This window comes from Cetorhinus maximus, chromosome 16 (genome assembly GCF_964194155.1).
Source record: "Cetorhinus maximus chromosome 16, sCetMax3.hap1.1, whole genome shotgun sequence".
Lineage (NCBI taxonomy): Eukaryota > Metazoa > Chordata > Chondrichthyes > Lamniformes > Cetorhinidae > Cetorhinus > Cetorhinus maximus.
Window position 1 is genome coordinate 76,283,499 of NC_135894.1, and position 14,712 is coordinate 76,298,210.

At 43.8% G+C, this 14,712-nt stretch overlaps 2 protein-coding genes across 2 annotated transcripts in view; one reads left to right on the forward strand and one right to left on the reverse strand.

The window, feature by feature from the left end:
- Positions 1–10,696: 10,696 nt before the first annotated feature.
- On the reverse strand, positions 10,697–11,008 carry LOC144691889 (histone H4). The gene has a single exon (XM_078560464.1). It carries the CDS (start codon positions 11,006–11,008, stop codon positions 10,697–10,699), a length of 312 nt encoding a protein of 103 aa, XP_078416590.1.
- A 171-nt stretch (positions 11,009–11,179) lies between these two features.
- Positions 11,180–14,712, forward strand: part of nit2 (nitrilase family, member 2) — a 34,660-nt gene continuing 31,127 nt past the window's right edge. Inside the window, exon 1 of the mRNA XM_078560088.1 lies at positions 11,180–11,343. The gene's annotated coding sequence lies outside the window, so the exon portion shown is untranslated. The remainder of the gene's footprint in view (positions 11,344–14,712) is intronic.

A 14,712-nucleotide genomic window follows, 5' to 3' on the forward strand; every position in this document is an offset into this window, starting at 1 on the left:
CTGTCGCTGAGAAGCGGGGGAGAGAATTGGAGCTCCCCCAGGGACAGGTCTTCTCTGTTCTATTGGAAATGATGGGGAGCAGAAGTAAAACTCTATATGGGGAAAAACACTTTCATTAGGGTCAACTAAACTGTTTAAAGGAGTTGGATGCAATAATCTCTGAAGATCTGGATTGTCAGGACTGTTGATCTCTGAAGGATAAGGGTTTCATTGAGGTGTGCCTAATTGGTGATAATCGGATCTGGAAGAGTCAGGCGGAGTGGAGCAATTGTCAAAGGAAGTGTTAAAAGTTTTGACCTGGTGTAGTGCGGAGTGGTGACCCTTTGCTGGAGAGCTAGGAGTGACTTTGAAACTGTCCCTTTAATGCTACCTATCTGCCTAGCATAGCATAAAGTTTCATAAGGCACATTTCAGTTGCAATAGTTAGTTAATGTGAGTTGAGATTGAGGTATCAGTTTCCTGTTAATTAATGTTTCATCTATGATGATTTTTGTTTCTTAAATGTCTTCAAAAGTGAAATCTTGTCCTTCCATTATTTCTGTTGGCATCGTGGGGATTCCTTTCTTTTAAAAAGGGCTCGTAACTATTCCAAAGCCAGGAGGTCAGAATGTTAAAAATTTTATCAATTATTTGTATTTTATGACCTTATCCTCTTAGAACAGAGATTAGCTGCTGAAGAAACCAGCTTGTCCTGAAGTGTGCTGTTGATACCAACCTCTGAAGCATAAACCCCCAAATACATTTTGCAGAAGGTCGTCATGTAGGGAGTTCAGATTCTCTCTGGTTAAACAAGGTTCTGTTTCAAAGCTCAAATAACCACTCCCCAGTTTCACTTCTGCTCAGAAATAATTTTGACACTCCAACTTGTTTCACTTCTATCTTGCCATCCATGTGTATGTTTGTCAGCAAGACAGCCTCCTGAATTTTGAAAAAATCATAAATATCAGTTACACCACTCTATTAGGCTGCAGAAAGATGTCTTGCCTCGTGTCAGCACTGGTTATTTTGCCAATATCACAAAATCATTGTCCTCTGGTTACTGATTCTCTTGCCAGTGAGAACAGTAAACCTTGAATTAGATACCTCAGCATTCCAATTGTCACAGTAGTGGACTATTAATATTTATTTTGGGTTATTCCAAGTAGATGACAGCTTTTAAAATTCCTTATTTGGATATTGGGGAAGAAAAGCAGAAAATATACTGTAAATCACAAATCATTTACAATCGTATCTGGAGGTTATTCTGCCTGTAGCGCACTTGACATTTTTTTTTTAATTTATTCATGGGAAGTGAGCATTGCTAGCAAGGCCAACATTTATTGCCCATCCCCATCTCCAGTTTCCCTAGCGAAGGTAGATAGGCAGTTCCAGGCTTGGTAGGTGATAGCAGTGGTAATCAGTGCCAATGTGGCACAGAAAAGGTTGGCTATCCAATGAGGATAGAGGATGAATGATCTCATCTGTGCAGCCAGGGTATAGCAACAATCTTATCACTCTAAACTCACACACACTCAAGCCCATCACATATTGCCAGTTCAAGGGACATCACCGCCCATTCTCACACATACTCTCACATGCCCACCTGGCCTCATCTCCTCTGGAGACACTGCCTCCTCAGCCTCACCATCTTGAGGCCATTTGCACAGAACATATGCCCCCACGCATGTACGATACCCTCCTTCCCATTACAGCTCTCATCTGCAGCCACTTTCCTTGCCTGAGACCACTTCTCCCTCTTCCCCAAGCAAGACCTTACCCTGCAGCCGTTGAAAAGTAACCCATATATGGCTGATCTAGTGTGTAGCGACCTACCCATGAGCCCCCGTAAAAGTGATATGGTGCTGTATTGGCGCTGATGACTGCAAGTGCTGAGCGAAGCAAGATAGGCAAACAAACCTTAAAATCCCGAGCGAAATGCAAGCCACCAAGTGCACAACTTATAGATACTGTTGTGAAATACATCAGCATGTTTTCCAGCCAACATGGGTGGACAATCCAGCGGTGGGGGCATGAGTCTGGTGGGCTGGCTTTATAATGATATGCTGATGTATTACAGTGAGGTTCCCAACGTCTGATGGCAGGGAACGCAGCCCGCCATCGGTGAGCAGAGTGGACGATTGCAAACTGGTTTCACATCGTGAAACCGATTTTTGGCCTTCTTACCATATTGTCCCGCTCATGCCACCGAACACACCTGACGGAAAACCCCAGCCCATGTCTCTGCAATGGATCAAAACAATTTATCCCTATTTGTGCCACTAGTTCATCTATCTTATTGCGAATGCTTCACACATTCAGATACAGAATCTTTAATTTTATTTCTTCACTATTATTTGCAAGGCCCGTATTCGCTGATGCACTGTTATCATTAACCTCTGTCCCTTCCTGTTCCACTCTGCTTCTCTTTACCTAAATCGCTATACTGTTCTGATGCCTGGACTTTTCTCTTTAGATTTCTAAATTTTCCTTCATCTGAACCATTCCTACCCTCCTTTTAGTTTAATGCCTGATCCACAGACCTGGTTTTACAATTCAACAGGGCACTGATCCCATCCCAATGGAATAGCTTCCTCTCTCTTGAAATGGTGCCAGTGCCTCATGAATCAAAACTCTTCTTCCCACACCACTCAGTTTAATTCTCCAATCTGCTTGACCTTATGCCAACAGGCTCATGGCTCAGATAACAATCCAGAGATTACTTTCTTTGAGGTTCTGCATTTTAATTTTGACCACAACTCCTTGAATTCTCTCAGCAGGACATCATTCCCAGTTCTATCTGTCATTGGTTCCAATGTGGACCATGACAACTGGATCCTCCCCTTCCCACTCTAAGTTTGTATCCAGCCAGATGTCCTTCACCCTGGCACAGGGCAGGCAACACAAGCTTCGGAACTCCTAGTCACAGCTGCAGAGAACAGTAGCTATTCCCCTGACGATACTGTTCCTTATCACAATCCTTTCCACTCCCCCCACTTGATTGGCACCCTGCACCATGGCTGTGGTCAGTTTGCTTATCCACCCTGCGGTCCATGTTCTCATTCACATGGGTAGCAAGTACCTTGTACCTGTTGGTCAAAGTCAAGGGCTAAGGCTTCTGCATCACTGTATGCTGGATCCTCACACCTGCCCGACTCTGTCACATTCTCCTGTCCATCACCATTGATTAGCTCGAAAAGTTCTACTTAATCTAAGGGGTGTGACTGCCTCCCAGAACAGAGTGTGCAGGAAACTCTCCTCCTCACTGATGCCCCTCAATGTCTGTAGTTCAGACTCCTGCTCAGCACTCTGAAGCTGTTGCTCAAGCCATGGATGCTTACTACAGAGATGATTGTCCAGAACTGCTGTGCACTCCACGAACTCCCATGTTGCAATCACAGGAGACCACCTTCACTGCCACGTCTGTCTATCCTTATTTATTTCATTACTTTAGCTAGCTAGTTATTAATTTAGTTAAGACTCATAGACTTATAGATACTTACACACAGGAGGCTATTCGGCCCATTGTGTCCTTGCCGGTCAACAAAAATCTGACTGCACTAATTCCGTTTTCCAGCACTTCGCCCATAGCCCTGGAGGCTATGGCAACGCAAGTGAATATCTAAATACTTCTTAAATATTAACAGGGTTAAGTAAGAAGTATTTAAGTAAGAAATAGCAAGTTCAAGCCTCCTAGCTAGAAGGCAAAACACCAGCTACTAGGAATAAAGCAAAAAGAATAAAAAGCAGCACCACATTCCCCCTCTACATCAATTTCCCACTTGCACCAAATTCTTGTCTTAGCACACTGCTTTGGTGCTGAGCTTCTGGAGTGTTGTTGGGAACTGCACTTGTCAATGCTGGAGAGTATTCCATCATATTCCTGTCATGGTGTCCTTTAGATGGTGGACAGGCTTTGAAGAATCAGTCACTTGCCACAGAATACTCTTACATTCAGAGTATTATGTGGCTGGTCTAGTTTCCTGTTAATGGTGACCTCCGAGATGTTGATGGTGAGGGAATTTGATGACAGCTATGGCATTAAATGCCAAGAGGAGTTGTTTAAACTGTTTTATTAGTCTTGTGTGGCACTTCTGTGGCGATAATGTTGCTTGTCACATTCTAGCCAAAGCCTAGATGTTGTCCAGGTCTTGGTGTATCAATGTCTGAGGAATTGTGAATGGACTGAACACTGTGCAATCATCTGACCTTATGATGGAGGGAAGATCATTGATGACACAGCTAAAGACAGTTGGGTCTAGGACACTGTCTTGAGGAACTACTGCAACAATGTCTTGGGGCTGAGATGATTGGCCTCCAACCACCACATTCCTTTGTGCTAGGTACGAATCCAATTAATATAGAGTTTTCCCTGATTCCCAGTGACTCACTTTTACTAGCGCTTGCGGGTCACATTGGGTTAAATGCTGTTTGATGTCAAGAGAAGTCATTCTCACTTCAATTGTAGGTTTCAGCTTTTGGCCTACTTTTGCACCAAGGCTGTAACCAAGTGGTCCTGGCAGAACCAAAACTAAGCATCAGTGAGCATGCTCATGTTATCATGCAGCGTTTACCAATATCAACAAGGACCCAGTCCTTCACTTTGCCAATGATTGAGTGTGGGATGAGGGGCAGTTATTAGCTAGTTCATATTTCTCCTGCTTTCTGTGGACAGGACATATCTGGGCAATTTTCTACTTTGTCAGATGGATGCCAGTAGTGTAACTGTAACTGCAACAACTTGGCTAGTGGTGTTGTTAATTGTGGAGCACAAGTCTTCAGCACTACAGTAGCCCAGAACATTTGCCATGTCCAGCATGGTCATCCATTTCTTGATATCACATGGAAAGAATTGAATTGGCTGAAGATTGTGACGCTGGGAAACTGAGGATTCAGAGGATCATCATCCATTCTAAACTCCTGACTGAAGATGGTTGTGAACGCATGCACCTTTCCTTTTGCACTCACACAGGACTTTTATTTTCATTCATGGGATTTGGGCATCGCTGGCTAGGCCAGCATTTATTGCCCTTGAGAAGGTGGTAGTGAGCTGCCTTCTTGAAACGCCCCACCTCTGCCTTAAAAATATTCAAAGACTCTTTCACTACCTTTTTAAGGAAGAGAGTTCCAAAGACTCATGACCCTGAGTGAAAACATTTTGCTTCATCTCTGTTTTAAATGGACGACCCCTTATTTTTAAACAATGATCCCTGGTTCTAGATTCTCCCACAAGAGGAAACATCTTCTCCATATACACCCTGTCAAGACCCCTCAGATCTTATGTTTCAATCAAGTCGCCTCTTAGTCTTCTAAACGCCAGCGGATACAAGCCTAGTCTGTCCAACCTTTCTTCATAAGACAACCCACCCAATCCAGACATTAGTATGGTAAACCTTCTCTGAACTGCTTCCAACGTATTTACATCCTTCCTTAAATAAGATGGCCAATACTGTACACCATACTCCAAATGTGGTCTCATTAGTGCTGTGTACAACTGAAGCATAACCTCCCTACTTTTGTATAAAAGCAAGATACTGCAGATGCTGGAAATCTGAAACAAAAACAGAAAAGGCTGGAAAAACTCAGCAGGTCTGACTGCATCTGTGGAGAGAAAAACAGAATTGACGTTTCGAGTCCATACGACCCTTCTGCAGAGCTACAGAGAAGTAGAAATGAGATGAAATTTATACTGTTTAAGGTGGGTGGAGCAGGTGAAGCTGGCTAGAAGGCCAGCGATAGGTGGGGGCAAAGGAGAGATTGACAAAGATGTCATGATCAAAAGGACAAAGGGACTGTTGATGGTAGTGGTGAGGGCTGAAAAAAGTGCTGATAGTGGCATTAAGGTAAGAAAGCAGAATGTGATAATAGCAGGACAAGGGTAAGCTGAAAAGAACAACATGAACAAGTAACAGATGGCCCTTTTGGGGGTGGGGTGGAGGAAGGGGGCAGTGGAGGGGGAAAAAGAGGGATCAAAAATGGGATAAGAAAAGGGGACAAAACAAATGCATAAATGAATGAAAATAAAAATGAAAAAAATAAAAATAAGCGGATAAAAAATGAAAAATTTTTTCATTTCCTCCTTGAATACCTCCCACTGCTCTGCCAGTTTTATCTGCAAGTAGCTGCTCCCAGTCCACTTGGGCCAAATCGCATTTCATCTTAGTAAAATTAGCCTTTCCCCTGTTTAGAACTTTTATTCCCAGCCCAACCTTATCCTTTTCCATAACTATTCTAAATTTAACAGAGTTATGGTCACTATCTCCAAAATGCTCCCCTACTGAAACAAAAACAAAAATACTGGAAAAACTCAGCAGGCCTGACAGCATCTGCGGAGAGGAATACAGTTAACATTTTGAGTCTGTATGACTCTTCATCAGAACTAAGAAATATAGAAATGAAGTGGAATATAAGTTGGTTGAAAGGGGGTGGAACAGGTAGAGCTGGACAGAGGGCCAGTGATAGGTGGAGGCAAAAAAGAGATTGCCAAAGATGTAATAGACAAAAGGACAAAGGGGTGTTGACAGTGGTAACATTAGCTGAGGAATGTGCTAATGATGACATTAAGGGTAGAAAGCAGAACGAGCAAGTGACAGATAGCCCTAGTGGGGGTGGGGTGGGGGAAGGGATCGAAATAGGCTAAAAGGTAGAGATAAAACAATGGATGGAAATACATTTAAAAATAATGGAAATAGGTGAGAAAAGAAAAAATGTATAAAAAATTATAAATTATTGGAAAAAAGGGGATCGGAAAGGGGGTGGGGATGGAGGAGAGAGTTCACGATCTAAATTTGTTGAACTCAATATTCAGTCCGGAAGGCTGTAAAGTGCCTAGTCGGAAGATGAGATGCTGTTCCTCCAGTTTGCGTTGAGCTTCACTGGAACATTGCAGCAGGCCAAGGACGGTCATGTGGGCATGACAGCAGGGTGGTGTGTTGAAATGGCAAGCGACAGGGAGGCCCGGGTCATGCTTGAGGACAGACCGAAGGTGTCCTGCAAAGCAGTCAACCAGTCTGCTCCCCTACTGATACGCCTTCCACCTGCCTGGGCTCATTTCTGAATATTAGGTCCAGAACTGACCCCTCCCTTGTTGGGCTTTCTAGTTCTGGCTAAAAAGGTTCTCCAGGATGCAACTTAAGAATTTTACTCCCTCCCTTGCACACTAAACTACCCCAGTTAATATTTGGATTTTTTAAATCCCCTATTACTGCCCGATTATTCTTCCACTTCTCTGAAATTTGATTACATATTTGATCCTCTATCTCTGTGTGTTTGGGGGCCTATAGTACACACCCAACAGCATGTTTGCCCCTTTTGTGTTTTTTACTTCTACCCATATGGCTTCATTTGGTGATCCTTCCAAGAAATCATCCCTTCTCACTGCTATAATTGATTCCTTGATCAATATTGCAACCCCCCACTCCTCTTCTCCCCTATCTCATCTGAATACTCCATAACCAGGAATGTTGAGCTGCCAATCCTGCCATTCTTTTAGCCAAGTCTCAGTCATAACTATGATATCGTACTCCCACGTGCCAATCTGTGACCTCAGCTCATCTGTCTTATTCCTCGGGCTCCTTGCATTAAAATATATTCCATTTAGCTTGCTAAGCTCACTTCTTTCTTATTTAGCCTATGTTTCTTCTGCCAGGCTTACTTACTAGCATTTTAACTTCTAATTCCATCTCAGCTTCTCTCCCCTCTGAACTACTTTTCAGGAATCCATCCCCCTGCCAATTTAGTTTAAATCCACCCCAGCAGCATTGGCAAACCTCCCCGTGAGGTCCCATTCCTGTTCATATGTAACCTGTCCAATTTGTACAGGTCCCACCTCCCCCAGAAACGGTCAAGTTTCTCATTCAAGTCATTACATAAATTGTAAACAGTTGAGGTCCCAGCACTGATCCCTGTGGCACACCATTAGTTACATCTTTCCAACCTGAAAAAGACTCATTTATGCCTACACTCTGCTTCCTGTTAGCCAGCCAGCCAATCTTCTATCCATGCCAATGTTACCTCCTATGCCATGAGCTTTTATTTTCCGCAATAATCTTTGATGTCGCACTTTATCAAATGCCTTCTGGAAAGACAACTGCCACACAATGAAAGTATGGCACAAACGTTACCTGCCAATTGTCAGCCCAAGCCTGGATATTGTCTAGGTCTTGCTGCATTTAGACATGGGCTGCTTCAGTAACTGAGGACTTGCGAATGGTGCTGCATCAGTTAACATCTCCACTTCTGACCTTATGATGGAAGGAAGGTCATTGATGAAGCAGCTGAAGTTGGTTGGGCCTAGGACACTACCCTAAGGAACTCCTGCGGTGATGTCCTGGAACTGAGACGATTGACCTCCAACAACCACAACCATCTTTCTTTGTGCTAGGTAGGACTCCAACCAGCAGAATTTTCCTCGATTCCCATTGACTCCAGTTTTGCTCGGGCTCCTTGATGCTACACTCAGTCATCAAATAGACGTTGATGTCGAGGGCAGTCACTCTCACCTCATCAGTTCAACTCTTTTGTCCATGTTTGAACCAAGGCTGTAACTGGTCAGGAGCAGAGTGGCCTTAGCAGACCCCAAACTGGGTTCGAGTGAGCAGGTTATTGCTAAGCAAGTGCCACTTGGTGTTTTTGATGACTCCTTACATCACTTTACCAATGATGGAATAAACTCCATTGTTGAGGGTAATAATGTTCATGGAGCCTTGTCCTCCTGTTAATTGTCCACCACCATTCACAACTGGATGTGGCAGAACTGTAGAGGGAGAGAAGCTTTGGTCTCCATTGGTTCAGAGATCATAGGTCTATCTCAAGCATGCACATAGCTCTGTGCTGTACCCTCATTAGGTTAGCACCTATTTTAACTATGCCTGATGCCACACCTGGCTCTATGTTTCACATTGAGCCAGGTTGTTTGACTGGATGGTAAAAGTAGCTTGATGGATTTACCAGGTCACAAGTTACAGATGGTGGTTGAATACAATTATGCTGATGGTCCAGAGCTTAATGGATGTCCAGATGAGCTGCCAGTTCAGTTACCAGTCTATCCCATTTCACACAAAGTCCCACAAAATAATGCCAAACATCCTCTGTGATGGCATAACTTATCTCCACAAGGACTGTGCAGTGGACATTTCAAATGTCATCCAAGAGGGGTAAATTGGCAAGGACAATGCAGAGTAGATTTTTTTGCCATGTCAGTTCCCTCACCAGGTGCCCAGGCCCACTGGCAGTTCTCCTTCAGGATTTGCTACAGAGCCACTCTTGGTGATTGACATTGAAGTCCCCCCCCCCCCCCCCACTCCCCCTCCCCCTCCCCTCCCTCCCCTCAAGTATGTTCTGTGCCCATATAACTCAGTGCCTATTCCAAGTAGTTGCTTAAGGGAGGGCATTAAGCAGTAATCAGATTTCCTTGCCCTGATTCAAGATTGATTGCACTAATGTTAAGACTCCCACAACCACTCCCTCGCACATGTAGAAAGAGAGTATTAGCTCTTAAATTAAGATTATAGCTGATCTATAGCCCAGCTTTGTCCTATAGCCCTTACTACCTTTGGCTAAGAAAACATAGCAATATCAAATTTAAAATTGGCCTAGCATCAATTGTTGTTTGAAAAGTCCCAAATTTTTAAACAACCTTGAACGTAGAAATGTTTTCTAATTTTGCTGCTGAAATGCCTAGCAGCTCTACCTTTAAGGCTATGTCTCGGTATCCAACTTATCCAGTCAATGGGAATAGCAGGTGCCCTTAAACGTTAATGGAATCACCCCTTAAGCACCTTCAAGAATCAATCACATGCCTGCAGCCTGGAGTCAGAGGCTAGAGCAGGATGGAAGGCAGGTTTTGAGAGTTGGACAGTCTTCTATTGAGTGTTTGGGTATTTAGCTTACAAAACAATAACTGACATATCGGCAGATAACTGCAATTTACAAATGTCCGTGTATATCTGTTTTGATTAATAATCTTAACACTAAACAATCTATACAAATTAGTAGCCTCAAGAACTTTTACTGTTTATCCATAGCTGTTTAGTTCGAAACTATTTGATACAAGATCAAAAAAAAAATGCAGTTAAGGTAAGGCAACAAGATGCATGCTTACTAGGTTTTAAATGCATCAAAGAGAGCTGCACCAACGCGGCTAACCGAAGATCAAGGCACAAAGACTCCAAAAATGAACTCAATTTTTTTTATTACAGTAAGAGGGTCAGCAACAAAGTTTCAAAAAAAATAGCGACGGCGACATTTCATTAAAAGAATCACTGGTCCCGATTTGCATACAGGAGCTACTTTTATATTTAAAAAAAGAAAACGTCTCACTCATCACAATAATCAGATCCTCGAAGCGGATCGGAATCAAAAGTCCCAGGATTGTAGAAACAAAGCCGAACTCTAACAAGCAGCCAGCTCGCAGCGTGGAGCTGGAATAGCGAGAGCACCGAGCACGCTCGGTATTTATAAAGACTGATATGCAAATGAAGGATAGAAGGTGGTGCAGGTTCCTATTGGGCAACTTTCAAACTACGAGCCAGCCAATCAGAAACTAGAGCTTCACAATTTCCACCCCCTCTCCACCAAGACGGACTCGGAACTGCGAGAACACAATAAGCAAAGCGCGCCACTAAAAGCAAAAGCCACGTGTGTGTTTTTTTTTTCCAAACGGGAATAAAAATCCCGATGTGTAATAAAGTCCGTCTTGAATGATGCTTGAACCGGCCTCTTATCCACCGAAACCGTAGAGAGTGCGACCCTGCCGTTTCAAGGCGTACACCACATCCATGGCGGTCACCGTCTTCCTCTTGGCGTGCTCGGTGTAAGTGACCGCGTCCCGGATCACGTTCTCCAGGAAGACTTTCAAAACGCCGCGGGTCTCCTCGTAGATGAGGCCGGAGATTCGCTTCACCCCGCCTCGCCGAGCCAGCCGGCGGATCGCCGGCTTGGTGATCCCCTGGATGTTATCCCGGAGCACTTTCCGGTGGCGCTTGGCTCCTCCTTTCCCCAGCCCCTTGCCGCCTTTTCCCCGTCCTGACATCCTGCGAAAACTACAGCTCAGTACCAACAAACTCAACCAGCCAGCAGCACTGAGCTCCCACTCCTTTGTCTCAAAACAGATCTTGAGTTGAAGCGGACCTGGGGGGTAACCGGCACACGTGACGTCAGCGCATTCCTGGCCACGTGATCCCTGATATTTCCACCAACCCCCGCCCCTCGGATGTATCAATAACCAGAAGCAAGGCGAGCTGATTGATTGATTGATTGTTTTGTAATTTGCTTCTAATTTATTTTATGTCGATTATAATCAGGGTTATAATCAGAATAAGGAAACCCTTATTGGAGCGAGACTTGTGATTGTCTAGTCTGGTACAGGTTGGTTACTTATAAGTGATGTATTTGAAGGGTGAATAAGTGGAGACTGTATCCGGTAGCTGCACGCTGACTTAAGATGATTAAGGAAAGATTCAGAACTGAAAATCAATGCGTGGAGACATCTTTTCACACGGGATGAATTGGGAATGCAACGTGTGAAATGGCGATGGAAATTGATTCAAGAGGGAAGTGGTTAAATATTGGAAAGTGGAAAATTGCAGGGCTCATAGTCATAGAGTCATAGAGGTCTACAGCGCAGAAAAAGTCCATTCGGCCCATCGAATCTGCGCCGGTCAAACAAGTACCTAACTATTCCAATCCCGTTTTCTAGCACTAGGCCCATAGCCTTGTATGCCATGGCATCGCAAGTGCACATCCAAATACTTCTTAAATGTTATGAGGGTTTCTGCATCTACCACCCTTTCAGGCAGTGAGTTCTAGATTCCCACCACCCTCTGGGTGAAAAAACTCTCCATCACATCCCCTCTAAACCTCCTGCCCCTTACCTTAAATCTATGCCCCCTGGTTATTGATCCCTCCACCAAGGAGAAAAGTTCCTTCCTGTCTACCCTATCTATGCCCTCATAATTTTATACACCTCAATCACATCCTCCCTCGATTTCCTTTGCTCCAGGGAAAATAACCCCAGTCTATCTAATCTCTCCTCTTAACTAAAACTCTCCAGCTCAGGCAACATCCTGGTAAATCTCCTCTGTGCTCTTTCTAATGCAGTCACATCCTTCCTATAATGTGGATTCCAGAACTGCACACAATACACTAGCTGTGGCCTAACCAGCATTTTATACAGTTCCAGCATAACATCTCTGCTCTTGTATTTATGCCTCGGCTAATAAAGACAAGTATCCCATATGCCTTCTTAACCACCTTATATACCTGTCCTTAAGGGACCAGTGGACGTGCACACCAAGGTCCCTCTGATCCTCACTATTTCCCAGGGCCCTACCATTCATCATGTATTCCTCTGCCTTGTTTGTCCTGCCTAAGTGCATCACCTCACCTTTATCCGGATTTAATTCCATTTGCCACTGATCAGCCCATCTAACCAGCCTGTCTATATCCTCCTCACTATTTACCACCCTACCAATTGTCGTGTCATCTGCGAACTTACCGATCAACCCTTCTACATTCAAGTCTAAATCGTTTATGTATACCACAAACAGGAAGGGACCTAACACCGATCCCATCGAACCGGTGGAACCCCATGGACACAGGCATTCAGTCACAAAAACACCCCTCGACCATCACCCTCTGCTTCCTGCCACTCAGCCAATTCTGGATCCAATTTGCCAAATTGCCTTCGTTATCAGTCTACCATGTGAGACCTTATCAAAAGCCTTACTGAAGTCCAAGTAGACTACATCAAATACATTGCCCTCATCTACACCTGGTCACCTCTTTGAAAAATTCAATCAAATTGGTCAGACATGACCTCCCCATAACAAAACCATGCTGACTGTCCTTCATTAATCCCTGTCTCTCCAAGTGTAGATTAATTCTGTCCCTCAGAATTGCTTCCAATAGTTTCCCCACCACTGAGGTTAGACTGACTGGCCTGTAGTTCCCTGGTTTATCCCTTCCTCCCTTCTTGATTAACGGTACCACATTGGCTGCCCTCCAGTCCTCTGACACCTCTCCTGTGGCCAGAGAAGTATTGAAATTTATTGCCAGTGCCCCTGCTATCTTCTCCCTTGCCTCACTCAACAGCCTGGGATACATTTCATCTGGGCCTGGAGAGTTATCTACTATTAAGCTTGCCAGACCACTTAGAACCTCCCCCCTTTCCATGCTAATTTCTTTAATTATATTAAAGTCCTTTTGCCTGATTTTCATTCTCACGCGTCCCTCTCACCTGTGAACACTGACACAAAGTATTCATTTAGAACCCTACTTACGTTTTCCGGCTCCACACACAAATTATCACTATGGTCCTTAATGGGCCCTACACTTTCCCTAGTTATCCTCTTACTCTTAATGTACATGTAAAATAACTTTGGATTTTCCTTTATTTTACCTGTCTATGTTTTTTCATGCCTCCTTTTTGCTCTCCTAATTTCCTTTTTAAGTTCCCCGCTACACACTCTATACTCCTATAGGGCTTTCGCCTTTGATTTCTGCCATAAGTCTCCCTTTTTCTCTTTATCCAATCCTGTATATGCCTCGGCATCCAGGGTTCCCTGGATTTGTTGATCCCACCCTTTATCTTTACTGGAATATGTTGGCCCTGTACTCTATTTCCTTCTTGAATGAGGCCCACTGCTCTGACGCAGATTTATCTAAAAGTAACTGCTCCCAGTCCACTCTGACCAAATCATATCTGATCTTATTAAAATTGGCCTTCCCCCAATTTAGAACTCTGATTTCTGGCCCATCCTTGTCCTTTTCCATAACAACCTTGAATCTAATGGAGTTATGATCACTATCTGCAAAATGATCCACCACTGATACCTCTACCACTTGCCCGGCTTCATTCCCTAAAATTATGTCCTGGACCGCCCCCTCTCTTGTAGGACCTTCTACGTACTGGCTTAAAAAGCTCTCCTGGATGCATTTTAAGAATTCTGCTCCCTCTAAACCTATCACACTATGACTAACCCAGTTAATGTTGAAGAAGTTGAAAACCCCACTATTACGACTCTATTATTTTTACACTTCTCTGAAATTTTCCTACATATCTGCTCTTCTATTTCTCTCTGACTCTTTGGGGGCCTATAGTACATTCCCAGCAATGTGATTGCTCCTTTTTTGTTTTTAAGTTCTACCCATATGGCTTCATTTGAGGAGCCTTCTAAGATATCATTCCTCCTTACTGCTGTAATTGATTCCTTGATCAATATTGCGATACCCCCGCCTCTTTTACTCCTTCCCTGTCTCACCTGAAGACCCTCTATCCTGGAATATTGAGCTGCCAATCCTGCCCCTCTCTCAACTGTGTCTCTGACAGCAATGACATCATACTTCCATGTGTGGGGAAAGAGTAAGGGAATGGGACTAGTTAGATAGCTTTTTCAAGCAAGTAGCACAGGCATGATGGGCCAAATGGTCCCCTTCTGGGCTGTAAGATTCTCTTACATAGTCTTACATAGTATTTATAGCACAGCAACAAACCATTTGGTCTAACAGATCCCTGCTGGTGTTTATGCTCCACCCTTTCCCCACTCTTTTTATCTAACCCCATCAATTGAACTATTCCTTGTGGTAGCAAGTCCCATATTTTACCAGTAAGTGATTAGAGGGGTTTTTCCTGAATTCCCTATTTGATTCATTAATGACTACCTTGTATTTTTTAACAGCTGATTCCAGTCTCTCCTATATGTGGAAACCACTTCTCGACTTGTACCCTATCAAACC